The sequence below is a fragment of the Narcine bancroftii genome, chromosome 10, assembly GCF_036971445.1.
Source record: "Narcine bancroftii isolate sNarBan1 chromosome 10, sNarBan1.hap1, whole genome shotgun sequence".
In the NCBI taxonomy this organism is placed as follows: Eukaryota; Metazoa; Chordata; class Chondrichthyes; order Torpediniformes; family Narcinidae; genus Narcine; species Narcine bancroftii.
The window spans coordinates 3818292-3844953 of record NC_091478.1 but is presented as its reverse complement, the minus strand read 5'-3'; the positions used below and the strand labels follow the sequence as shown (position 1 = coordinate 3844953).

General features: G+C 44.6%; 1 protein-coding gene across 2 annotated transcripts in view; it reads left to right on the top strand.

Moving 5' to 3' along the window:
• The first annotated feature begins 2175 nt into the window (after positions 1 to 2175).
• dpysl4 (dihydropyrimidinase like 4) overlaps positions 2176 to 26662 on the top strand; it is a 44888-nt gene continuing 20401 nt past the window's right edge. Inside the window, exons 1-7 of one of the 2 annotated variants that reach the window (XM_069899620.1) lie at positions 2176 to 2484; positions 13302 to 13390; positions 18466 to 18650; positions 19614 to 19784; positions 20726 to 20787; positions 20888 to 20968; positions 21464 to 21532. In XM_069899620.1, coding sequence (XP_069755721.1) covers positions 2443 to 2484; positions 13302 to 13390; positions 18466 to 18650; positions 19614 to 19784; positions 20726 to 20787; positions 20888 to 20968; positions 21464 to 21532 — 699 coding nt within the window. In that variant the 5' untranslated portion in view covers positions 2176 to 2442. Of the gene's footprint in view, positions 2485 to 11146; positions 11271 to 13301; positions 13391 to 18465; positions 18651 to 19613; positions 19785 to 20725; positions 20788 to 20887; positions 20969 to 21463; positions 21533 to 26662 lie in introns of those variants that run through there. The other variant, XM_069899621.1, reaches the window with a different exon arrangement.

The window sequence follows — 26662 nt, the reverse complement described above, 5'->3', positions numbered from 1 at the left end:
CCTTTCCTCCTTTGGGGATCGAGGCGTGTTCACAGGTTGGGACGAGGCTCCCCACGGGGCCAGAGCTCGTCGCTTCCGGCTCAGCCGTGGTCGGATGTCACTCCAGAGAGCGAAGAGCCTCCCTTCCACCGTCCACTCCACTCCCCTGCTGCATCTGTCTGTTCCGGACCATGGCGGAGGAGCAGCCCGAAGCCCCCGAGGAAGGAGATCTCCTGCACTTCGATTCGTTGAGTGTGGGCAGGCGGAGCGCTCGGGGGCTGCGAAGGAACGACCTCCAGGCTGACCGCTTCAGCGAGACGGGGACCGATGCCAGGGGGGGGCCCGCCTTCCGTGAGGCTGCGGCGCGGGGTCCTTTACCCCGGGCTCCGAGAGAAGACGCTGCTACTCAGGTAAAAGTTATCGCTGAAGTGTCGGCGACGGCGCCTCGTCTCTCAGGGAGATGCTCTGCATTCGTCCAATTTATATGGGGGGGGGGGGGGGGGTTCAATTCTGCAAGGTTGGCGAGTGAAGAGATGGCCCCCAGTTCCTTGCGCACGTGGCAATGTCTCCGAAAGGTTCCCACGTGGTTGAGGTATTTGGCCAAAATAAAAGTTTCGCCAAGCATTTTAAAAGCAGTTCCACCATCTTTGGAGAGATGATGGTTAATATGAGGGAGGGGGGGGGGGTCACGTCTGTTCGTGGCGTGAACACTGTTGGACTGAGGACACTTCAACTCTGCTTCGTCCTCAAGTCAACTTCGGAACAGTCACGAACTGTTTTCCCGGGTCCCCGCGTTCCTCTTCCCGCCTCTTCAAGGCTTCCGTCAATTCATTGCGGGGCTGCTGTTATTGTGGGAAATTAAGACCTGAGGAAAGACTGAATCCCGGCCGATTTTCAACCTCGTTCCCGCTGGCGGAACAGGGACGATTTTGACAGTAAACTCCAGATAAACCGCCAAATACGCGAGGAGAGTCGTCGCCTCATTTTGTGGATGACAACGTGCTTCCCCGGGACACAGGAAAATCTGTCCAAACCATTGTGCTGCCATTTTAATTCCATCATTCAAATAACTTGAATCAAAAGGGGGTTTCTTTCCACTGGGTCACAAGTGAACGGGGTAAAGGGTTAAAGATGTGTGATTTTCATTTTAAATGCAGTCATCCCTTCAGTGGCTGAAATGACCGGCGACTCGTTCCATTGGGGTTGAAGGCAGAGCCCGGCTGTGTGGAGGGAACTTCCCCCTGCCCTGCCCTCCCCTCCCTTCCCCTGCCCAGCCCTCCACTCCCCTCCCTCCCTGCTCTGCCCTCCCTCCCCTGCTCTCCCTCCCCTCCCCACCCCCCCCTCCCCTCCCTCCCCTGCCTCCCCCCTCCCTCCCCTGCCTCCCCCCTCCCTCCCCTGCCTCCCCCCTCCCTCCCCTGCCTCCCCCCCTCCCTCCCCTGCCTCCCCCCCTCCCTCCCCTGCCTCCCCTCCCTGCTCTGCCCTCCCCTGCCCCCCTCCTCCCCTGCCCCCTCACTCCCTCCCCTGCCCCCCTCCTCCCCTGCCCTCCCTCCCTCCCCTGCCCCCCCTGCCCTCCCTCCCTCCCCTGCCCCCCCTGCCCTCCCTCCCTCCCCTGCCCCCCTCCCTCCCCTGCCCCCCCTCCCTCCCTCCCTCCCCTGCCCCCCCTCCCTCCCTCCCTCCCCTGCCCCCCTCCCTCCCCTGCCCCCTCCCTCCCCTGCCCCCCCCTCCCTCCCTCCCCCCTCCCTCCCTCCCCTGCCCCCCCTCCCTCCCTCCCTCCCCTGCCCCCCCTCCCTCCCTCCCCTCCCTGCCCCCCCCTCCCTGCCCCCCCCTCCCTGCCCCCCCCTCCCCTCCCTGCCCCCCCCTCCCCTCCCTGCCCCCCCCTCCCCTCCCTGCCCCCCCCTCCCCTCCCTGCCCCCCCCTCCCCTCCCTGCCCCCCCCTCCCCTCCCTGCCCCCCCCTCTCCTCCCTGCCCCCCCCTCCCCTCCCTGCCCCCCCCTCCCCTCCCTGCCCCCCCCTCCCCTCCCTGCCCCCCCCTCCCCTCCCTGCCCCCCCCTCCCCTCCCCTCCCTGCCCCCCCCTCCCCTCCCCTCCCTGCCCCCCCCTCCCCTCCCCTCCCTGCCCCCCCCTCCCCTCCCCTCCCCTCCCCCGGCTCGGGGCGGTAGAAATGCTAATGAGGCCGATGCTCGCTGGAGGGAGGGAGTTGAAAGGAGCGGGTGGAGGGAGGGGGGTCGAGGCGGTACCAGCCTGCGCTGAGAGCCTCGTCTCGTCTGCACAAGCCCCATTTTCAGCACCACCAAGCGAAAGACGGGAGAGCTGAGAAAGCCTCGTCCCCTCGCCACGTCCGAGCTGAAGGCCCAAGGCGCCCCCCCCCCCCCTCACCACAGACCCCGTTGCCCCCTCTCCCTCTCCGCGCTCAGCTTCCTCTCCCGCGCTGCGCTCGGCAGAAGCAGGGCTTGGAGGCCGGAGACATGCTGTCCTACCAAGGCAAGAAGAACATCCCGCGGATCACGGTAAGCGTTGCGGGGCTGGGGCCGGTGCCGGCGGCTCCCTTCCCTCGGAGGCAGCGCTCGCCCCGGCTCACGGAAGGCGGAGGGTGGCCCTCAGCGCTAGTCCTCGCCGGGCTGAAAATGGCGACGTTGCCACACAGAGTGGCGATGGAAAATGGGGACGGGGTGAGGGATGGAGGCGCTGCTCCAGGAACAAAAGCTGTTGCATCTGGTCCCACCGAAGGGAGGGGGAACAATGGCACCCAGACTCTGAAACTGGGTCACTTTCCCCCAGCGTCTGAAACCATCCCTTCACATTCTCTGCATTGAACAGGAACCCTCCCCCTCCCTTCTCCGGTTATGCTGCACAATTCTGGCGTGGTTTTGGTGTCGAACGAAAGTGCCAGGCGGAAGGAATCGCTCCTGTCCGGTCCTGGCGTTACAATAAACAGCCGTGGCTGGGTCTGGCGGGTCGCGGAGCCCCCTTTCCCTCCGTGGGGAGAGGGGCGAGGTGTCCGGGGTCGCGGAGCCCCCTTCCCTCCGTGGGGAGAGGGGCGAGTGTCCGGGGTCGCGGAGCCCCCCTTCCCTCCGTGGGGAGAGGGGCGAGGTGTCCGGGGTCGCGGAGCCCCCCTTCCCTCCGTGGGGAGAGGGGCGAGGTGTCCGGGGTCGCGGAGCCCCCCTTCCCTCCGTGGGGAGAGGGGCGAGGTGTCCGGGGTCGCGGAGCCCCCCTTCCCTCCGTGGGGAGAGGGGCGAGTGTCCGGGGTCGCGGAGCCCCCCTTCCCTCCGTGGGGAGAGGGGCGAGTGTCCGGGGTCGCGGAGCCCCCCTTCCCTCCGTGGGGAGAGGGGCGAGGTGTCCGGGGTCGCGGAGCCCCCCTTCCCTCCGTGGGGAGAGGGGCGAGTGTCCGGGGTCGCGGAGCCCCCCTTCCCTCCGTGGGGAGAGGGGCGGGGATGCGCACCCACCCACCCTTGGCATCTCGCCCTTTGTGTTCGGTGCGAAACTGGGCGTAGTTCCCGCTGTAAAGAAAAGACCATTGGATTGACCCTGTTTGTCAGTTTCCGAAAAGGAGCTGCCCGGGGATTCCGAATCCTCCAAGTCAAACCTGCAAAGCTTAAACCTCTGGGAATAAAACCCCCCCGATATTTGAGCCCATCTTTTCGCCCTGCGCTGCCGCTGTTGTTCGTAATGTTAAAGACCCTATCAGAACCAGAAAATAACCTGATCGATATTTTGTTCTTTATTTTTCAAATGATCCATTTTCTCCAGAGAGGGCAGGTGGAGGAGGGTCCGGCTGGATTTTTTAAAGCTGGGTTTGAAATGATCAACATCAAAAGATGCTCAATGTGGATGGGGGAAGGAAGACTGGGGATCTGGTGTCAACCTGCAGGAACCACAGGGTGGGCATGAAAGAGATGGAACAGGGCAGAAATGGTGGCAAAGAGGATGGCAGCCTGCTCGGTTTGAATGCCCTGGAATTTGCAGGGTTGTGATGAGGGGAGGACCCTGTGGATCAGGATGGGGAAAGTGAACTGGATCAGTGGTTGGGAGTGACTGTGAAGACAAGACTGGGTGTAGCCATGGAAGAATCAGCAGAAGGAAATAACACATTATCCGCTATTATGGAAAAGCTCAGGCAGGAGTTGAGGTCAATCAGCAGATCTTGAATTTATGTGTGCATTCCTCTTGGTTATGTTCGATGAGACAGCGATATTATGGAGCGAGGGATGCACATTTGGTCGTTCATCTCGGGTCCAAAACATTACATTTGAGATGTTAGTGTCGGGCTCAGGCAGTGTGACAGCCCTGGGGAACTTCTAATAGGACAGGTAACCTATAACTGAGGACTTGTTAACTGGAAGACATTATGACTTATTCAGAAATACATTTCAACCCAGAGGTAAGATTATGGAGTTAAAGACATCAGAGGAGACATTAGTGTCATGGTAGATGTGGAAACTGATGCCATACAGTACATATTAAATATAGTCTATTTAGTCGAAAAATAGAGAAAGGAGTTAGACATGCTGTTCAGCTCAGTGGGAGGGAGAAAAATATTTTGGACTGAGTAGGAGAAACCACTGAAGTAATAGACCTGCTACATTGCAAGAGTTGCAACAGAAGCAACTCTGACATCCTGTGAAGTGAGAAAGATAAAGATGAATTGGTTGATCATGAAGGACAGTGGACTGTCCCCTCATTACCTAGTTCACAGATCTCAGAACTGTTTTGATGGTGGGCACACAACATGCAGTTAGCCACAAGTCAGTGGGACCATTGCTGTCCAAAGAAAAACTATTACAATTCAAGACGACCATCTCTCTCTTGCACGTTAAAATTGGTAGAAGGTGCCGCAAGATGATAAAACACTTTTCTGTATTTCCAAATCCTTTCACAAGGTGCCATAATGTTGATCGATGGTCCTCCATTCTGGCACTCATGTTGTGTAGGAAGAGCCCAGGCAACAGTCCAGCCATTTCAGGGCTGGATAAAAGTTCCAGGAATCTACTTCTGAAGGAATTCTACCCTGCTCTCAATTTTATTTTTCATAATGGGGTGGCACAGTTGGCCTAGCAGCACCTTTGCCAGTACCAGCAATCAGGACTGGGGTTCGAATCATGCACTGTCTGTAAGGAGTTGGTACGTTCTTCCCTTGTCTGTGTGGGTTTTCCCTGGGAACACCGGTTTCCTCTCACTCTTCAAAACGTACTGGGGTGTAGGTTAATGGGGTGTAAATTGGGCGGCATGGACTCGTGGGCTGAAATGGCCTGTTACTGTGCTGTATGTCTAAACTTAATTTAAATTTTTAAAATTTAAATAATCCACTCCTGCAAACATGTTTTCTGAATTTAAACCCCTTCCCTTCCTACCAACATTGTCCACTTCTAATCTTTTACTTTAATTTTTAATTTAACAGACCCAACCTACAAGCCAGCACTGCCCAAATCCACTCACCTGACCAATTAACCTATGAACCCTGTACGACTGGAATTGGGCTTGGGATGGCATGGCTATCATAACAGTATTACTGTGCCAGCAACCCAGGTTCGAATCTAGTGCTGCCTGTCAGGAATTTGTACATTCTTCCCCTGTCTGCGTGGATTTACTCCAGTTTCCTCCCACCCTTCAGAATGTACGGGATATGTGCATTTATTAGTGTTGTGGAGTGGCACGGGTTTGTGGGACAAAAGGGCCTATTTCTGTGCTAGAATATGAAATAAAATAAAATAAAAAATCTCATCATCATATGAATGATGGGATGCTTAATTTTGCATTAAAAATTAGAAATGTAATGACTGTCCAAGCTTGCTGTCTGTGTGAAACCATGTATTCAATGAAGCAACCCATTGCACTTCAGATTGTCTACAATGTCAAAGAACAAGTCTAAAATCCTGGTCAGAATTTTTCCACTGCTTTCCAAACAATAAAGCAACGATCATAAATTTGCTAGTAAGAAACAAACCATTTCAGCTGCATGGTAGCTTTCAGGCGGGATGGGGGGTCAGCATTTAAAAGAGGCAAGTCAATGTTTAGAGATAGTTTTGAAAATGCAGGCTTCTCCAGATTTTTCTGTCTTTAATGATAGGAAACAATCTGATGAGCATTTTCTGCCTGTTTTTCAAGTTTACGTAATCTAAATAGGAAGGTTGGCTGACCATTGGTCAGAGAAGTATTCACCATCTGTCGACAGGAAAGGAATGAGGTAGGTGGAAGACAACAGATGGAGGTCCTATGACGAAAGCCATTGGAATCACCAGGAACAGCGAAGACCAGAATGAGCACTGAGTTCAGGAGAAGTAAAAGAGTTGGGCTACAGGGCAGATTCAAGGAGGATCTTGGAAAAGGCATGGAGAGATGAAAAATAGTAGGTGGAATGATAAGAATCTAGAAGTGGGAGAGGGAGGAGTTTGAACAACAAGCCACATGGAAATAGAGAAGTAAAATCATAAGGTTTTGGCTGGTATTGGGGACCGATGTGAAGTGTCAGGAAAGGACCAAAGGGATTTGGAGAAAAATAGGTTGCATCATCTTATTGAGATTGTGAAGCAGATACAGTGAAACCCCTGTTTTAAAAAAAACTCTGTTATCCAAAATTTAAGCAACCAGCAGCCTCAAGCAACCGACCAAAAAAATTCACGGAAAATAAATAGGTAAAAAAATACACAAGTTCAAAATTGCGCGCTTCACTGTTAGTTCACCAGTCATGCAACCTCAAGCAACTGGAAATTCACTTATCTGGTATCTACCAATACCGCGCTTCACTGTTAGTTCACCAGTCATGCAACCTCAAGCAACTGGAAATTCACTTATCTGGTATCTACCAATACCCATAGGTGCCGGACACTAGGAGTTTTACTGTATAATGGATCCAGCAGGTAAGCCAAAAAGCAAACAGCTCCCTTCAGCCACCAGCTTCACTCAAGACCCTGAAGAATGGCCCAAGTGAGAATTAACATTGTGGATAGTTTTAATATTCAAAGACTCATATTAAATAGGAGGCTTGCATTCTTCATGCAGTGTTTAAGTTGCCAACCTGCTTCCTGTGAGTGGTTTGGTTTCTCAAACCCCATCCTTTTAAACCAGAAGTAGGATTATGGAACTGTGAGATTCATAATTTTAACATTTTTCCTGTCCCAATATTTCCTCTTTTCTGTCTTGTAAATTTCACTGGCTCTACGTTTTTGATTTTTATTGAGTCTAACTATATTTATATTGTTGGTCAAATTACTGTTTTAACTGACTCCCGACTTATGCATTGTCTTCTTTAAGACATATTATAAACATGTATTTCCACAGCATATTGTGAATTAGTAATTGTTCACAGCTTTATTCATATGGCAAAACATTTTGATATACTCAGAAAACCAGGAATAGCAAGAAGAGGAATACAGCATAATGGCAAAGTTGGTAAAAATTTCATTGATCATAATTCAATACAATTGCTGAACTACTTTGAGCCCCTCAATGATGAGTGCGCCAATTAAATTCCAAATATGGATTGGAAAAGTGCCAGGTTTCATCCATGGTTAACACTGAATCAACTGACCTGGCAAGAATGTATCCATCAACAAATATAATTTCTTCTTGATAAAGGGTTCTGTCTCAAAATTTTCTTCTTTCCCCATGCATGACCTACTGATTTGCTCCAGCAGATTGCTTTGTTTCTCTCTTCATTATCTGCTGTCCTCCTGTATCTCCTCTTATCCACTTCTTGACCCGATTGATATTTGGGGCAGTGCTGTGTTCACACAGGCTGCAATATATCTCTATATTAAAATATGACTAGAGGTCAAACAACAAATCATTAGCTGTGAAACACCATGGGTTTCCTCCGACAAAGGAAGGCACTGTTGAAATTAAATGTTTTTCTTGCCCACAATTGTAATGAGGCACAACCTGTGGTATGGGTGTTTTGAATTAGGGATGGTCTTGGCAGAGGATGAAAAGTAACTGATATTCGCATTTCTGATCTGGTGCATAACTAATTATGCGAGGAAAGAAAATCAGACACGTTACTTCTTCTGTCCTTTCCCCAAACTACCATGTCAAACCCTTTAGTTATTTTGGAGATCGATTTGCCCAAGTTCAAGTTGAAATGAACTCTTTAATGAAAGATCTCTTGGGTAAAAAGATGGAATTCTGCTGGTCTCAGTTTCACTTATCCCATTTATGAGTCGGTTATCTTTGTTGTAGAGGTAAAAGCTAGGAAAGAGAAATAAAATGACCACAGGGGGAAATAACTAAAGATTCTGAAAAATGTAACTAAAGAACAGAAACATCTGAAATGCCCAGCGGGTGAGGTAGCGTTTGTTGAGGGAGAAACACTGTACAGTAAAGATATCATTTAATGGCCTTTCATCAGAATCTCTTACAGCCGTACTTACATCATTATGGATAAAGAAAGCAAATTTCTATCCTTTAAGATGATACTAAATGCTTTATATTGCTAAGCTGGAATGGACATCCAAACTTACCCTCTTGCTTTGCTCCATAGGAGAGCTTTTAGAGTGCATTGGGCATGCTTTCAGGAAATCCTTCAAAGGCAGTTAAGTACTTCATTGTTTTAAAATAATGAAATACAGCTGCCAGAATGCACATAGCAGAGTCCCACAAGCAACCTTAGCTGTTGTGAGCAAGTAGTCTCCTTGCTGCTTTGGCAGATGTAATTGTTACATTAGTATAATAAAAACAGCGCCGAAAACATTCATAAACTGGTCAAAAGTAGCTTATTATTCTCTGCATCAACATCAAATTTACTTTGAGACAGAAAAGCATTGTCATTTATTCCCATAATATAATCTACAACATTTACAAAAGGAACTGTCAACTCGTGAACATTAAGTGGAGCTACCTAATTGTAAGTCAGAGTGAAGGTTGTGCTTTTCTCTGCCTGTGATTTGGAGTGGTAGAAGAAGCTCATGGTGAAGGGACGCTATGTACCTCCCCTTCAGAAGGGACGTTTGACATCTACACCCAGGTTTCCTCCCACAGGTTAGAGACCACATGCACTTCCTTATCTAAGGATCAGTGCTCACAAGGGTTCAATCTGCAAGGCATCAAAGTTAGGCATCTTTTTATCCCTTTATGTGCTCAGGTGTGGTGCCGTTGGTGAAAAGATTAATGCCAGATAATGAGCAGTGCATGGATGAAAACTGAATGAAGCATTTTATTGATGTTTTCTTTATTTAATTGTGACAATTCTTTATATTGACACAGCTGACATAAAAGTTTCTCAGTCAGGACCACATGGTCTTTCATGCTCCATGGCACAGTGCTGCCATATGAAAGAGTTCCAAGTAATTCATTTTCTGCTATTGTTGATTTCAGCGTATCTCTACTCTTCGGAAGATGAAAAATAATAATGGGAGAAAAGATGACAGAGGAACTAAATAAGTATTTTGCGTAATGAAAGATGTTAGCCAGGCAAGGGAAGTGAGTGCAGTTAATATTTCAAGGGAGAAGGTGCACAGAAAGCTGAGTAGTCTAAGGGTGGATACGTCTCCCGGACCACTGGGTTCTGAAAGAAGTAGTGGTGGAGATTGTGGAGGCATTGGTCATGATCTTTCAGGAATCAATAGCTTCTAATATGGTCCCAGAGGGCTGGAAAATCACAAATATCACCTCACTATTCAAGAAGGGAGGGAGGCAGCAGAAATGTTATTATAGACTGGTTAGCTGGGAAGATGCTGGATGAGGTTGTTATAGAGTACTTGGAGGCACATGACAAGATAGGCCAAAGCCAGCATGGTTTCCTTAAGGAAAACCTTGCTTGACAAACCTATTGGAATTCTCTGAAGAAGTGATAAGTAGGCTGGCTAAGGGAGATGCAGTGGATGTGCATTTGGATTTTCAGAAGGGCTTTGACAAGGTGTCGCACATGAGGCGACTTAACAGAGCAGAGCTCACCGTGCGACAGGAAATGTACCAGTGTGGGTGGACTATTAGGTGATGGGCAGGAAGCAGAGGGTTGGAATACAGGGATCATATTTTAGTTCGCTGCTAATAGTTTTCCACAGGGGTTGGGGGCTATGTTGGCTATTAGTTATTTGAACTATAGAATGAATGGGTTTGTGGCTGTTTGCAGTTGATACGAAGGTAGATGGAGGAGCAAATAGTGTTGAAGAAATAGAGAAGTGGCAAATGAAATATAATGTCAGAAAGTGGACAGTCATGCAATTATGTAGAAAAAAATAAGCAAGCAGACTTTTTTAAAATGGGGAGAACATTGAAAATAACCAGATGCAGAAGAACCTGGGAGTCCTCAGGCAGGACGGCCTAAAGGTAATCTCGCAGGTTGAGTCGGTGGTGAAGAAGGCAAATGCAATTCTGGCAAGAGGAATAAATTATAGGAGCAGTGATGTGATGTTGAGGCTTTATAAGGCCCTGGTGAGGTCTCACGTGGAGGATTATGAGCAGTTTTGGGCTCCTCTTTGAAAAAAGATGCACTGATGTTGGAGAGAATTCAGAGGAGGTTCACAAGGATGATTCCGGGAATAAAAGGGTTATCATATGAGGAGTGTTTGACAGCTTTTGGCCTCTATTTGTTGGAATTTAGGAGAATGAGGGGGGAATTTCATTGAAACATTTTGAATGTTGAAAGTTGTTCACCATGGAGGGAAAGTCTAGGACAAGGTGGGAGAGCAGGGGAGTGCAGATGCAGTGATTGTAGCCAAAACACAAATGCTGGAGGAACTCAGCCAGTCTTGCGGTGTCCATAGGAGGTAAAGATAATATTACCCTTCCATAGGAGGTAAAGATATTTTTTCCCTCCTTTGGACACTGCGAGACTGGCTGAGTTCCTCCAGCATTTCTCTGTTTTGACTAGGAGAAGAGGGTACGACTTCAGGATTGAAGGGCGTCTGCTTAGAATGGAGACGCAGACAAATTTATTCAGCCAGAGGATGGTGAATCTGTGAAATTTGTTGCCAGAAGTGGTTGTGGAGGCCGGGTCATTGGTTGTATTTAAGGTAGAGATTGATAAGGTTCTTGATTAGCTAGGGCATCAAAAGTTATGGAGAGAGGGCCGGCAGTGGGGCTGAGTGGGGAAAATGGATCAACCCATGATTAACTGGTGGGGCAGACTCAATGGGTTGAATGGCCTATTTCTGCTCCAGTATCTTATGGTCTTATCGATACCACAAAGCTTTTAATCATTCTCTTTTCACTTTAAAGCTGTGTCCTTCTCCAATAAGGAATACCATGAAAAGCAAGTTTCTTGGGGTCTGCTGATCAGTTAACGAACATAACAGGTTTTCATGGTTTCCGAATATTCCACTGAATGATTCCTTTGCCTAAATAGGAAAGAGAGTAATGGGTAAGGAATGCTTCAAACAGCTGAATATGCTCCATCATAAATTCTGATTTCTCTAAATCTGTTTGTTTGCTGCACAAGCTTTCTCTGCATTGGGCCATCATTATTGAAATTTAAAGTGATAAGATCACAGGTATACTATAAGGACCTTCTCAGCAATATGAAGAGAGGACAGGAGGAAACCTTTTGCTGGCTCCTCAAGAACTCTATTCTATTCCTTTGCTAGAGTACCTCTTGTGTCAACAGACCTCTGCAGGTATACCAACGGACTTCGCACAGATAATTTCAGCTATAAATTCCTTCAATCTTCATAGAAAATTGTACCAACCTACTTCTTGAGCTAAAATCTTGCAGTCTAGCTGTTTGGGAATTGTAGAGCTTCTGGACATTGAAGTGACACTTGCCTCATGGTACATCCTTATTGCAGCATTTCTTCTCCATTGGCATCAAAGACACTGCCTTACTTTTGTGTACTATTATTTTCATTTTTTTATATATAGTAATGTTGTAAGGTGGTTATAATATGAACATTTGTACTGTGACGCTGCCACAAAACGCCGAACTTCATGACTTGTTCATGTCAATAAATCCTGATTCTGAAGTTTGGCTTGGCCATGACCTGCGTATGTTCTAATATCTTTTTAGGGATTCAAATGGACTGTGACTGAGTCTGGAGGAAATGGCATTTTGAATGACAGCTGTGTCATTTCAGCAGTAGCGCCCGTACGTCAACTTCCACCTTATTTTGGACACTGCAGACAAAGCGTGGCGGCCTTAGTCTACAGAGTCGAGAAAATGATGTACCACGCCTTTTCAAATGCAGAAGTGATACATTGACAACCTATCAATCACCAGAAATTCCTGCTCTCCAGGAGTGTTGTATCAACAGTGGGAATTGCACCTGTAGTTTTGTAGCTGTCACAACATGTGCCATGACTTCATACATGGAAATTCCTGGTGACTGGTTGGGTTTCAGGAAGTACAGATGTCTGTGCTATCTCCCCTATGTTTCTGTTCCACGTAGGAACAGAGTAGATCAGTGCTTTGTAGCCCAGCGCTCAAAAAAAAAAGAATATGCAAATGACTGTTGAGTCTTATGTTAAATAATTTTTGAAGTTTATTGGTCCAGTTCTCTCCACCAATGATCCATAAAAGTTTAAAGCATTAGCTTAGCTCATTTGGTCGTACACTCTCCTTTGAATTGCGATGTTGTGGGAAGAGAGCAGATAATTCGAAGGAACCACTTCAGAGGTAACAAAGAGGTGCATTGTCACCATTGCCAAGATTATGATAACATTTTGAATCAAAGCCCTTTTTCTTGGGGTAGATCCCATGAACTAAATTTGAAGAAATGCAGCAAGTTCTACATCTTCCCTGCTCACTTCTGCTGTCAATAAAGAACATGAATCATGGATTAAAGAATGGAATCAATACAGTGCACGGGGCCATTAACTGTTTTGTTGATTCTCCATAGAACAGTTCAATGTCTTCAAGTGCCTACCCAGTTTCTACCAGCCTCTACGTAGAGGTTCCAGGTCTTCACCGTTCTCTCTGTAAAAAAATATTTTAACACCATACCCTGTATCTTTACTTGTGTCACTTGCCCTGTGAGCCATTTTCCATGGGGGACTGCTTCTCTCTGCTTACCTAATGTAAGCCGGGTAGTGAACTGGGAATTCACTACTGATGTGATGTCCTAAGGACTGGCTCCTCCCCAACTCTGCCCCGGCATATCCTGATATAAACCCTGGATCCCTGCCAAAACCCCAGTTCAGTCCAAAGACTATTGTGTGTTATTCTTACTGAATAAAACGGTGGTTGTACTCACTCTGGTCTCGAGTGCTCTCAGTCACGCTACAAGCCCACCATGGTTTAGTGCATCTGTGTCAAATCTTCTCACAACCATCTTTGTTCCTTGGAGAAAAAAACCCAGATTCTCCAGTCTGATATTAAATGTTTTCAGAAATCTTTCGTCGTCCTTTACTATTCGGTAAGCGCATTTTAATTATCCAGTTTTAAAATTATTTCTTCCAGAGTGACCGCTTACTCATTAAAGGAGGGAAGATGGTCAATGACGACCAGTCGTTCTTCGCTGATATTTACCTAGAAGATGGGATTATCAAGTGAGTACAAGTAAAGTTCACCCAGGTTTTATCTATTGATGTACAGCAGACAATCAGGGGAAATTGTGGTGTCCTGAATTTGAAGAACAAAATTACAGGATGTATCAAGAAATGATACAATGAGGTAAAATTGTCTTTCGTGTTTATTATCCAGTAAATATAAATCACTCCGAGTTCCATGGCCAAATCAAATATACTCTTGGCTCGTAATGTTTAAAAATGCCATTGCCTCTACATCAGTGTCTTTTACTTTTCAGACATACTTTCCTTTGGAGATTGAGAGTCCTATGGTGTCAAAATATCTGTAGTTTCCAGCTCTGCATCATAATTCATTCAAGAATGAATTGACATGGCTCTGATCTGTTTTACACAGATATTTTCTGTTTATAATAGAAGGCAGTTTCCGCAAACTTTGCGGAAACTGCCAAAATGTTTGGCCTGGAAGTCAGCCTGAAGAAAACTGAGGTCCTCCATCAGCCAGCTCCCCACCATGACTACCAGCCCCCCCACATCTCCATCGGGCACACAAAACTCAAAACGGTCAACCAGTTTACCTATCTCGGCTGCACCATTTCATCAGATGCAAGGATCGACAATGAGATAGACAACAGACTCGCCAAGGCAAATAGCGCCTTTGGAAGACTACACAAAAGAGTCTGGAAAAACAACCAACTGAAAAACCTCACAAAGATAAGCGTATACAGAGCCGTTGTCATACCCACACTCCTGTTCGGCTCCGAATCATGGGTCCTCTACCGGCACCACCTACGGCTCCTAGAACGCTTCCACCAGCGTTGTCTCCGCTCCATCCTCAACATCCATTGGAGCGCTCACACCCCTAACGTCGAGGTACTCGAGATGGCAGAGGTCGACAGCATCGAGTCCACGCTGCTGAAGATCCAGCTGCGCTGGATGGGTCACGTCTCCAGAATGGAGGACCATCGCCTTCCCAAGATCGTATTATATGGCGAGCTCTCCACTGGCCACCGTGACAGAGGTGCACCAAAGAAAAGGTACAAGGACTGCCTAAAGAAATCTCTTGGTGCCTGCCACATTGACCACCGCCAGTGGGCTGATAACGCCTCAAACCGTGCATCTTGGCGCCTCACAGTTTGGCGGGCAGCAGCCTCCTTTGAAGAAGACCGCAGAGCCCACCTCACTGACAAAAGGCAAAGGAGGAAAAACCCAACACCCAACCCCAACCAACCAATTTTCCCTTGCAACCGCTGCAATCGTGTCTGCCTGTCCCGCATCGGACTGGTCAGCCACAAACGAGCCTGCAGCTGACGTGGACTTTTTACCCCCTCCACAAATCTTCGTCCGCGAAGCCAAGCCAAAGAAAAGATAATAGAAGGGAACAATGCCAATCACAATCCATTTGTGAAAAACTAACGTGTTAATTCATTGAATTGGTGAACTAAGGACTGTTGGATTTTGAGCTGGGGTGCATAGAATTGTGATATAAAACGCATCATTTACATAGAACATTACAGTACAGTACCGACCCTTTGGCTCACGATGTTGCGTTGACCTATAATTACCTATCCAAAAATATCCTACTTATTGGAGCTACTCATTTGGTAAACCAGCATCTGGAGAGAGAGAAAAACGCTGTTGTCTTTCTTCACCAGCCCCCTTTTCTGCAGCATGAAGCTCGTTTGATTTCTAAATGCTCTCAGTTCTGATGACCTGAAATGCTAATTGTATCTCCCCATCGAAGCCGCCTCTGATGTGCTGAGTAATTACCTTGTTTTCTGTTTTTATTTTGGATTTTCAGCATCTGTAGTCTTTTGGTTTTCAATTTAGTGAAATTGTAATGTTAATAGTGAAACTTGTCTGATGCATTTGAAATAAATAATCTATTAGCATTTTGCAGAGAATAGGAAATTATCATTAGTACTACCCAAGAAAACACAATTTTCCCTGCAGTCCAGCAGAAAAAAACCTTAAATAGATGCTGATAGGCTCAAATTAGTGTTTAACCTACTAATCATTATAGACAAAGCAGATGTTTTCATTGCATGTCAAATAAATGCAGCAGAAGCATGAAACAAGCAGTTGAATCACAAAGGCCATCGGCAGCTGGAAAGATTTAACAAGCAATGTCGTGTTTAAATGACTGGTTATTCAAAACTGTGCTGACAGCACTACGAAAAGAATTCATAACTACACTCCCATGCTTGTGAATTCAGCTCCATTGTATTGCTATGGGATAGTCCCAATTGGGTCACTCACAATATTTTTTCTCACACGCTGTTACACACATCAGCTGGAGATGCTTGAAAACAGATTATAAATGAACAAAGTCAGGAAATGTGGAAACAAATGGCTAGCAGCAGTACAAATGAGATATCCTGAATGATGAACTTTTACCCAGTCAACTCAAGGATGTCTTGATCTATATTTTCAATATCCTCACTACTCTCCACCCATTTATTGATGTTCCACAAAACAAAGCCTCAAAACAGTTTGGAACTACAATAGTTCTCTTCAGTTGTGTGCTTGAAGGATAAGAATCCTTCTCTTGAAGTCTAACACCAACAAAGGTCAAAATGTTGATCAGGGCCCTGAACCAAAGAAACTGACTGATCATTTCTACCCTAGGATGGTGTCTGGCCTGATGAGTTCCTCCAGCAGTTCTTTGCTCAGATTCCAGGATCTGCAACTTCGGTGTTTCTACTGAAATGTTTGTCAGCATTGACTTTAATTTGGATGAGAGTTTGAAGATTCTGATGGTTTTCACAATTCCGACAGTTGTAATTTCTTCCATTGTTTGCTTTTGGCACCGAGTATCTTTGGGCCAGGAATTGCGGAACTGGATTCCAGCAATACACAATGTGCTCTTCTGTATAAATTTGGATCTGCCCTGCAGCTTCTATATTACAGGAAGTTTCTGGTTCTTAAATCATCTGAAATAGCTTTGTGAGTGCTTGTTGTTTCCAGTTTATAAATGCTGGCAACAATTTTCATGAAACGTCACATTTCATACAAGTTTTTTCACCAATGGATTCTACAGTAAAACTCGAATAACTTAGCTTTTGATTATTTTGAAATCACAATTCTTTATCATTTAAATTGTAAACTAGAGGTCTAGACTGCCAGAACCATTGCTCAGGAATGTGGCGAGGATCTGGACTGTGGGCAGGATGTGTGTCTGGAGCCCGGACACACCTATGATCAGGCACACAGTTAGATTTGCAACCAGAGCCACGGATTGCAGTGTCTGTATGTCTCAGTTTCTCTTAATCAGCTGAAATATAGAACTTGAAAGTTACCAGATTCACTGGAAAATTTGTTCTACTAGAACATTAGAAATATAGAACATTACAGCCCAGAAAACAGCCCCTTTGGCCCTTCAAGTCTGTGCTGTGTATCATAGAAAGAAAGTAAAATGAAATTTTATTTGAATATTAATAGGAATAACATTTAACCCATTAGTCCAGCATCACCAGAGCCTTGAAACCACAGGATTATTTTGGATATATTGCAGATAAATTGTATCCATGATGCTCCCAGCTTAGTTTGATTTCCGAATATTTGGCAGGCACATTTCAGCACTGGAAATTAAAAGGCTTGCACCTCAGAATGAGATATTTTGTACTAGAGAAGAGTCACTTACAATTTCCATTAAGTATTCAAACTAACTCTGTACTGAGCCTTCAGATTGGACCTTCCAAAATGCATCACCTCACAGATATGATGATCTCCTCCATTTGCCACTTTTCTGCCCAACTCTGGATCCTGTCTTTATCCTTTTGTAACCTACGACAACCTTCAGCACCATCCACAACTCCTCCAACGTTCTTTTCATCTTCAAACTTACTGACCATTTCTTCCACTTCTTTAGGTAATTTATAAAATTCACAAAGAGCAGGGGCCCAAGAGCAGATCCTTGTAGAACACCACTCGTCACTGACCAACAGGCAGAATACTTTCTGTCTGCTAACTACTCTCTGTTTTCGACAGGCAAGCCACACAGCCAAAGATCCATGGATCTCATGTCTCCTAACTATCTGAAAGAATCTCATGGAGGAATTGGTCAAATGCCTTACTAAAATCCATGTAGATCACATCTACCACCCTACCTTCATCAATTTCTTTTGTTACCTCCTCAAAAAACTCTTATTAGGCTCATGGCACAATGTGCCCTTCACGAAGCCATGCTGACGATCCCTGAGAAGACTGGACTTTTCCAAATGCTCATAGATCCTATCTTTAGGAAGAAGCAAAGCATGAAAGGAAGTAGGATTAATGCAGGCCAGGTGAGATTAGTACTGATTGGAATGATTGTTGGCAGACATGGTGGACTGATGGGCATGTTTCTGTGCTGTACAACTCCATGACTGTAATCTACTGTACTTGAACAGTTTTTCATGAATCACAGACAAATGCCAACTGTCATGTTGCATAATTTAATGAGAAAGAAGTTCTTTTATCTTTAGGAATCCCTTGGCTTTTTCCCATCAAAGTCCACTTCCACTGTGCAAGTGGACAAATGGAAACATTGTAAGGACTCCTCCATGCTTTCATGCAAAACTTCATACAAATTATTACTATTTTCAGCAATGAAGTTTTGCAAAGAAAGCAGGATAAAGTGAAGGAAACAAAGGACATCACAAAAAGCTAAAAATAAAAGGGAGAAAGAAATAAAAAGTGATCCTTCAATCACAAGAGCAGCATTTATATGTTCAGTTAAAAGTAAAGATCAAAGTATGAAGGACCTACTGCTGAAAAGCAAGTTCTTGTTGCATCTCCGTCTAATGCATCTCCGTCTAATGCATCTCCGTCTAATGCATCTCTGTCTAATGCATGCTTCGCAGCATGTGTTACCGTGTCCGAAAAACCGCCCAATACTCTCTAATGACCCATTTAAGGACTCCTACTTTTGCACTTTATTGGTGTTTCTTTTTTTCTCTCTCTGTATTGTACAGTCAGTTTGTTTACATTTCTTTATCTGTTTACACGTCTTCTTGAGTACAGAATTCAGCCTCGCCTGCGGGAAAAAGAATCTCAGGGTTGCATGTGATGTCATGTATTTACTCTGACAGTAAATCTGAATCTGAATGTCTTCTCAGACAACTTGGTGATAACCTCATTGTTCCTGGAGGTGTAAAGATCATTGAAGCTAATGGACAGATGGTTATACCTGGTGGTATAGATGTCCACACTCATCTCCAGATGCCATGTATGGGTATGAGCAGTGCGGATGACTTCTATCAAGGAACCAAAGCAGCACTGGCAGGAGGAACGACAATGATCAGTAAGGAATTCCTACCCTTTTCCTCTCAAGTCCTTTCAGATTCAGGAATAATAATTAATGAATTTATTGAAGTTTATTGAACTTTTAAATAGTTTAATGTCATAATTATATCATTCAGTTCATTCACGGTAATCAAGTGATACAAAAGGTGAAAGAAATGCCCAGTAAAGACAAATGTCAGCTGTTAAAATGGAATGGTTCATTTGTGGAGAACTAATGAGGTGCTCTCTAGCTAACTTGGATCCCGTGAATACCTTGTTGAATTGACTTGCTCACACACTTGTTCCTCATCCCAGACAAGGACAACATTAGGGTGGCAGTACAAATCACAAGGTCAGCAAGGCAGGTGCATTACTGCTGCAGCAGCCGGCAGTTTTAGACCAAGTGAACATCTGCCTATCTCAGGAGCTGAGCCACTTTTACACATGCTATTTGGATCATTTTAAGAGAGACCTCGTCGAAGTGTGTACTTGGATACCTCAATTTTAATTAACTCTCATTGGGACATGTGGGCTGGATAGCAAAAGGTTAACCACAGATGGGGATTTACTCCTGGAACATGTCTTATAAATGTTTTGAATTTAAATTTAGAAATACACCAGGGTACCAGGCCCTTTCGGCTCATGAACCCATGCTGCCCAATTACACCCAATTGACCTCCAACCCCGCTACGTTTTGAACAGTGGGAGGAAACCAGAGTGCCCGGGGGAAGGCCACGCAGACACGGGGACGAGGTACAAACTCCTTCCGACACAGGATTCAGTTCCTGGTCGCTGGCACTATAACAGCATCACGCTGACTGCTACGCCAGTCATGCTCTTCTTAAGTCGGGATGCACAGCATTCCCAGCAAAATAAAATGTGAGGAAAGACTACAAATGTGAATGTTCTGTTTTTGTAATGAAGAGAGTGGGTAAATCTAAGTTAACTGCACATCTAATCTGTCTTTGTTGTATATCAATAGTGGATCATGTCCTTTCTGAACCTGAACCTGGATCAAGCCTTATTTCTGCCTTTGAACAGTGGAGAGAATGGGCTGACAGCAAGTCCTGTTGTGACTACTCTTTACATGTTGATATTACTCGTTGGCATGAAGGTCTGCGTGAAGAAATGGAAACTTTGGTCAAAGACAAAGGTAAATCTAAATATTTTACATGGTTTCTAGAATGGAGACCCATCTGTTTGGCATAAGGTGATCATAACATTTCACCTCTTAATTCCAAGGTGAGGTGAGTCACCATTCGTCATTCAAATCTTTCTGATAGTCTAGGGAGCACAAACATACTTATTCATTACAAATAGTCGTCGTTGAGATGCTAAATCAAAGCAATACAGTGAGATTTTTCATTGTGTGTCTTGTGACCGACTTATCTTGAAAATAGACTCTGCAAAGTGGTGAATGTTTGCTAGAAAGAAATGAACAGTCAGGTGTGAAATGGACAGGCCAATTTACTGTCCATCTCCCTCTAATGGGCTGCTTTCCTTCCAGCCCACATTTTGACACTATGCAAAAAGAGAAAAAGATGTTCCATTGATCTGCTATATGAACAACATTTCAATAAAAGTATAGGAAGCAGAATTAGGCTCCATTTAAACCTAGTTACTGCAATAGAGATGCTGTTTTAACATTTTCAAACTGTAACTGAAGAACAAAGTGACACGATCGCAGACTGGATCATCGTACATATTAAGCAATTGTTGCCCGCATCATGGGTATCACAACAGTATCTTTCCAATAAGAAAGGAAAAAAAAAACTTGTGGTGGGATCTTTCTGAAGTGGGTTGCACTATTTGAAAGCATTCTTTTTTGTGAGATTATTTGGACATAGCTATTCATTGTCCTGTGCCTGAGTACATTTGCGAGAAATGCTTTCAAAAATGTTGTTGAGACTTCCCGATAAAACCCACTTCTTGCTTCTGTGCACATTTTTAGCATGAAAATAGCTGAAACGTATTTAAAATATTTAAGAATGAAATATCAGCATTGATCTGCATTTTGAATTCCAGAAGAGAAAAAGCACTTGGTGCTTATAGCACATGCATAATAATTAACATTTTCATTGTCTCATTCCCTAGGTGTGAACTCCTTTCTGGTGTTCATGGCATACAAGGATAAATATCAGTGCACTGACGCCCAGGTAATGCACGAGGATACTAGGACTGGTAACATTTGTTTCTCTTCATTGACATCTACTCCCTGAAGCACAGATGTAAATGACATATCCTTTTTTCGGACAGATATATGAAATCTTCAGCATTGTCCGAGACCTGGGTGCCATCGCACAGGTGCATGCTGAGAACGGCGACATCATTCAGGAGGTAAAATTAAGGTTTGATATCTGAATAGAAGTGACAAATGCAGTTTTCATAACTTGAGGAAATAAATTTTACTTCAAAATAGATGGAATATAACTGTGCCTTAGTTTCAATTACACCATCCCTCTCCCTTGTTCACCAGCCTCAAATATATATTGTTCCCAACAATCAAACCACATTCTGACATGGTTTGGGTTTTAGAACTGCACCACACGTACTCGGAAAAATCAAAGTGGCTTTATGTCATGCCATGATGTCACCATCAGCAAGATGGATCAGAACAATCCTTGATGAAAAATAATGTACCTCCATTGAAGATCTAAGCACAAAAGCAATTTTCTCCCACTGCTTTGCCAGTCACTGTCAATTGACTATTTCAGGATAATGGACAGCCGAAGTTTACTGTTGATAATTCACAGTAAGACATGGTTATAACTTTTTTAAAACAGCACAAAAAGCTCTACTGTTTGCCTTTTTAATGAATCCATCTGTGTTTAGGAGCAAAAGCGAATGTTGGACCTTGGAATTACAGGACCAGAGGGGCATGTTCTTAGTCGACCAGAAGAGGTAAAACAAAGTTTTGCATCATTTGGAAGGGAATGAATCAGGAAGCTATGTTTCCAAATTAACATTTGGCAAGTAATAAAAGGGTGTGAACTAATAACGAGAAAAGTAACATCCAAAATTTCTGATTTTTTGGGGTTTTTTTTGCTTTGAATGGCTTACAGTTTATTTTTAAGTCAGTTTATTTTTAATAGTGTGGAGTAACATGGTGACCATATTCTGTATAGGAAGAGAGATGCTCAAGGGTTCATTGGCTCTAAAATTTATACTGTTCAATACTCATTATTGATTGAGAGGGTGTGACCTGTTGCTTAGACAGGGGATGCAGGTAAAGAAAACTCAAAATGGGTTACCTGTAAAGGAAAAAAAAACTGAAAACATCTGGGTTAAGGATTGGTGTCAAAAAATGTAGGTTGCTCAATATGTTCAAGAGCATTAAGACATTGCATTGAAGTTTTAAAATTAATTGAAAAATCAATCAATCAAGCTGAAAATTCTGGATATCTGACAAAGAGAATTAACTTTTCATATTGAGGTCCCTTAAAACTAAGTGGTTAACGTAAGGTCATTACACCACCAGTGACCCAGATTTGGAACCTGTGCTTTATGTAAGGAGTTTGTACATTTTCTCCATGTCTGTGTGGGTTTCCTTCAGGGACTCCAGTTTCCTCCCACCCTTCAAAGCGTACGGGGGTTGTAGGTCAATTGGGGTATTTGGGCGACATGGGCCAGAAGGGCCTGTTACTGTGCTGTATGGCTAAAATTTAAATAAATATATGGTCCTTGTTTTGCATTTCTTGTAATTTTTTTTACATAAAGTCATTGCTTAGTTGGTCACAGTTGAAAATTTATAGCTAGCTATAAAAATTAAGAGAAAATGTATTTCAATGAACATAGAGAGAGATGCAACAAATGGATTGACACAATATTCCATCAATGTGCTGAATTTAAATACCAATCATGTCACCTCTGAGCCACCTTTGTTCCAGGGAAAACAGACCAAGACGATCTAATCTCTCCTTCAACTCTTCAGTCCCTGCAAGATCTTTGTGAATCATCTCTACACCCTCTTCACCCTAATCCCACCCATCATTGTAAGACCTCACCCATCTACACTGAGATTACCACACTGAGTAAGTGACCTACACTCTCTAGCCACCCTGTCAATTTTTATTTTATTTCCAACATCTTCCAGGATTCTTCTTTGTCTGCCAGAGGTATCTCGTATCCCCTTTTTGGCCTCCTAATTTCCTTTTTAAATTTATAGGGATCGGCATGGCATTGTGGGTCAAAAGGCCTCTACCTTTGTACATTTAAGTCCAAATTTTTAATTGGAGTCCCCGGGTACAATCACATGTCTATTTGATTGATTAGATTTCAGATTTATTGTCAGAGTACATACATGACATCACATACAATCACTTATTGGTAGTGCAAAAAAACTGTGCACAATGTTCACATCTAAACAAATAAAGAAATGTAAACAAACTGGCTATGCAATACAAAGAGGAAAAAAAAAATCAATGAAGTGCAAAAGGAAGAGTCCTCAAATGAGTCTCTGACCTGAACAATGATGCCAAATTCATTGGCTCTTCAGTTTTTCAATTCTCATGCATGCAAATGAACATTATTAATTGGGATATCAATACAATATGTCCACACAGTGTCCAAAAGACTTCACACCTGAAACAATCCATTCCTGTGCTCTATTATGAAGAACGTGAGATGGATCAACATCTCAAAGCAATGCCATATCCCAAGAAGTTCAGAATCAGAATCCAGAATTTATTGTCAAGAAATTCGTTGTTTTCCAGCAGCGTCAGAGTGTAAACGTTCACATTATAAACCATCTTACAACAATAAATATAAAAAAAATAAAAATAATAGTCCACAAAAAGTAAGGCAGTGTCTTAAGACACCTCTCTTGTAGATGGAGTGAGGTCTGGTGCCTGTGACGTTGCAGGCTGAGTTAACAACCCTCTGGAGTTTATTCTTGTTCTGAGAATTGGCACCTCCATACCAGACTGTGATGCAACCACCCCTGTGATGCAACCAGCCAGAATACTCTCCATAGTATACCACGCTCCTGTTCGGCTCCGAATCATGGGTCCTCTACTGGCATCACCTACGGCTCCTAGAACGCTTCCATCAGTGCTGTCTCCACTCCATCCTCAACATTCATTGGAGTGACTTCATCACCAACAGCGAAGTACTCGAGCTGGCAGAGTCCGCAAGCATCGAATCCACGCTGCTGAAGACCCAACTGCGCTGGGTGGGTCACGTCTCCAGAATGGAGGACCATCGCCTTCCCAAGATCGTGTTATATGGCGAGCTCTCCACTGGCCACCGAGACAGAGGTGCACCAAAGAAGAGGTACAAGGACGGCTTAAAGAAATCTCTTGGTGCCTGCCCCATTGACCACCGCCAGTGGGCTAATCTCGCCTCCAAGCGTGCATCTTGGCGCCTCACAGTTCGGCGGGCAGCAACCTCCTTTGAAGAAGACCGCATAGCCCACCTCACTGACAAAAGACAAAAGAGGAAAAACCCAACACAACCCCAACCCACCAATTTTCCCTTGCAAACTCTGCAACCGTGCCTGCCTGTCCCGCATCGGACTTGTCAGTTACCAACGATCCTGCAGCAGACGTGGACATACCCCTCCATAAATCTTCATCTGCGAAGCCAAGCCAAAGAAGAAAAGATACCTGCAGAAGCTTACACGAGTCTTCGTTGACATACCGAATCTTCTCAGACATCTCATAATGTATAACCACTGGCAGTAAACCTTCTTTGTGATTGCATCAACGTGGAGGCTTCAGGACAGATCCTCAGAGATGTTAACACCCAGGAATTTGAAATTCTTGACCCTCTCTGCTACTGAGTCCTCGATGAGGACTGGGTTGTGTTCCCCACAATCATCACCTTGGTTTTGCTGACGTTGATCGCAAGGTTATTGCCATTACATCATTCAACGAGCTGATTTAAGTCCATCCTGTACGTTTGCCATTTGTGTTTCTGCCAACAACTGTGGTGTCATCAGCAAACTTGTAATTAGCTTTGGAATCGTGGCTGGGCCCATGGTGATAGGTGTATAATGGGTAGAGCAGTGGGCTAAGCACGTATCCTTGGGGTGCGCCTGTTGATGGTTAGTGAGGAGGAGACATTGTTTCCAATCCGTACTGACTGTAGTCTTCAGATGAGAAAGTCAAGGATCCAGTTGCAGTGTGGGGCACAGAGGCCTAGAGTTTGTAGCTTCTTGACCAGCACTGTTTTTGAGGTGACCCAGAGCTGAGTGAAGAACCAGCAATATTGCATCTGCTGTGGAGTAATTGTGACGACAGGTGAATGGCAGTGGGTTCAGATCTTTGCTTAGGTCCATGTTAACTCTGACCATGTCCAGCCTCTCAAAGCATTTCATCACAGTAGAAGTTAGTGCTTCTGGGCGGTAGCCATCGTGGCAGCTCACATTACTCTTCTTGGTCACCGAGATTAGGATCACTTTTACATATTTATACACCTGTGTTCTTAGCTTTATGTTTTTTTTAAGGACCTGAACTTTGTGGGCAGTTGAGAAGAAATTGTCTTCACTGATAAACTTGAAATGCCTACAGATTTCCAGGGATCTCCCCGATGTGCACTTCCCTAATTCAGGAGCTGGATCCTCTGAGGTGCCTTTTCACAGGGATCGTTGTTCAGGGTTTCTAACATCCTCGCCCAGTGGTTCACAACCATTTTTTTCCCACTCACCTAGCACTTGAAGTAATCCCTTACAAACACTGAGAACCTCTGCAGGGGCTGCCATACCTGCTTAACACAAGAGCCACATTCAATAAACTTCAGAGCCGCAAGAGATGAAAAAATATTGCATTCACATTTTTACTCTTTACTTGCATATTTTGTTGCAAACATTTTACATAAATATTAAGAAATACATAACAATATTTATTCATTATGTAGCTTTTAAACTGCATTTGGGTACCAAAATTTACGTACCAAATATTTTTGAGATCCTGACTGATTATTTGTGCCTCCACCTTGGCTGTGAGCCGTTGAAAATCCAGCTGGTTGTTGTCAAGACTGTCCGAATAATTCTGTCAGGTGTTGATTTGTAAGGATTCCACTGGCTCCAATACAGCCCACACATGCCCCAATCACGTGATTGCAATCCACGCCCACTCACACTGTCATTGTGAGCACTGACTCGTACAATTCCTGTCCCAGCCAGTCAGCTGCACATTACATGTCAAAGAGCTGCATGTGGCTTACGAGCTACAGTTTGGCCACCCCTGACATATGGCACTTTAAAAAAAAAAGGTTGAAAACCACTGTCCTGGCCTAAAATTAAGGAACAGAGTCTGGCTTATTTGGAGTGGGGATGTGGTAGGGAAAGACAAAGCAAGCCTCAGAAAATCCCAGGAACAGGACAAGCTCACTGGACCAAATTGTCTCCTGTAACTGTGGGTGTTGTATATACACTTAAAAAAATACATAAAAGTGAGGTATTTTTCAAAAGCTAGCTGTTCATTGGATAAACACTGTCAGGAAACTGGGCATGTTTCCTCCCTGACTACCACTAAAAACCACTCCATCACAATGTCGGATTCAAATAAATGTAGAATCTGGGAGGCAAGCCAAGGTAGGAATAGTAATCCAAATGCCAGTCACAGCTAATGAAGGTAACACTTAGAAATTGAAGTAATTATCAACTCGAGATCTGCAGCAAGGACCCAGGCACGGCATCATCTGGAGGAGTACAATCCTTACCTCAACTACAGCTACAACTTGCACTCTGCTTAAGGCCCTCAGGGTGAAGGTATCACTGGCTGCTCGTGTTAAGGGATAAGGGATGGTGGCTGTCCTGGAGATTCTCAGTTCCACCCCACAATATCTGTTAGATTAAATGAAAATTTGTTGGGCTTTGTTAATATCAAACACATCAGACAACTTTGATGACAGATACAGGAAATCTTGTCTGCCATGAATCTTTTGGCAGGCCTGTCTCTGGTGATATCGACAAGTTAACTGAACACCTAAACACTTTGAAGTAATCCCAAAGGCAGTAAATATGGAAGAAATAAAACACAAACTTATTGAAAAATACATAATGTAAAATAAAGATTAGGACTTAAAATT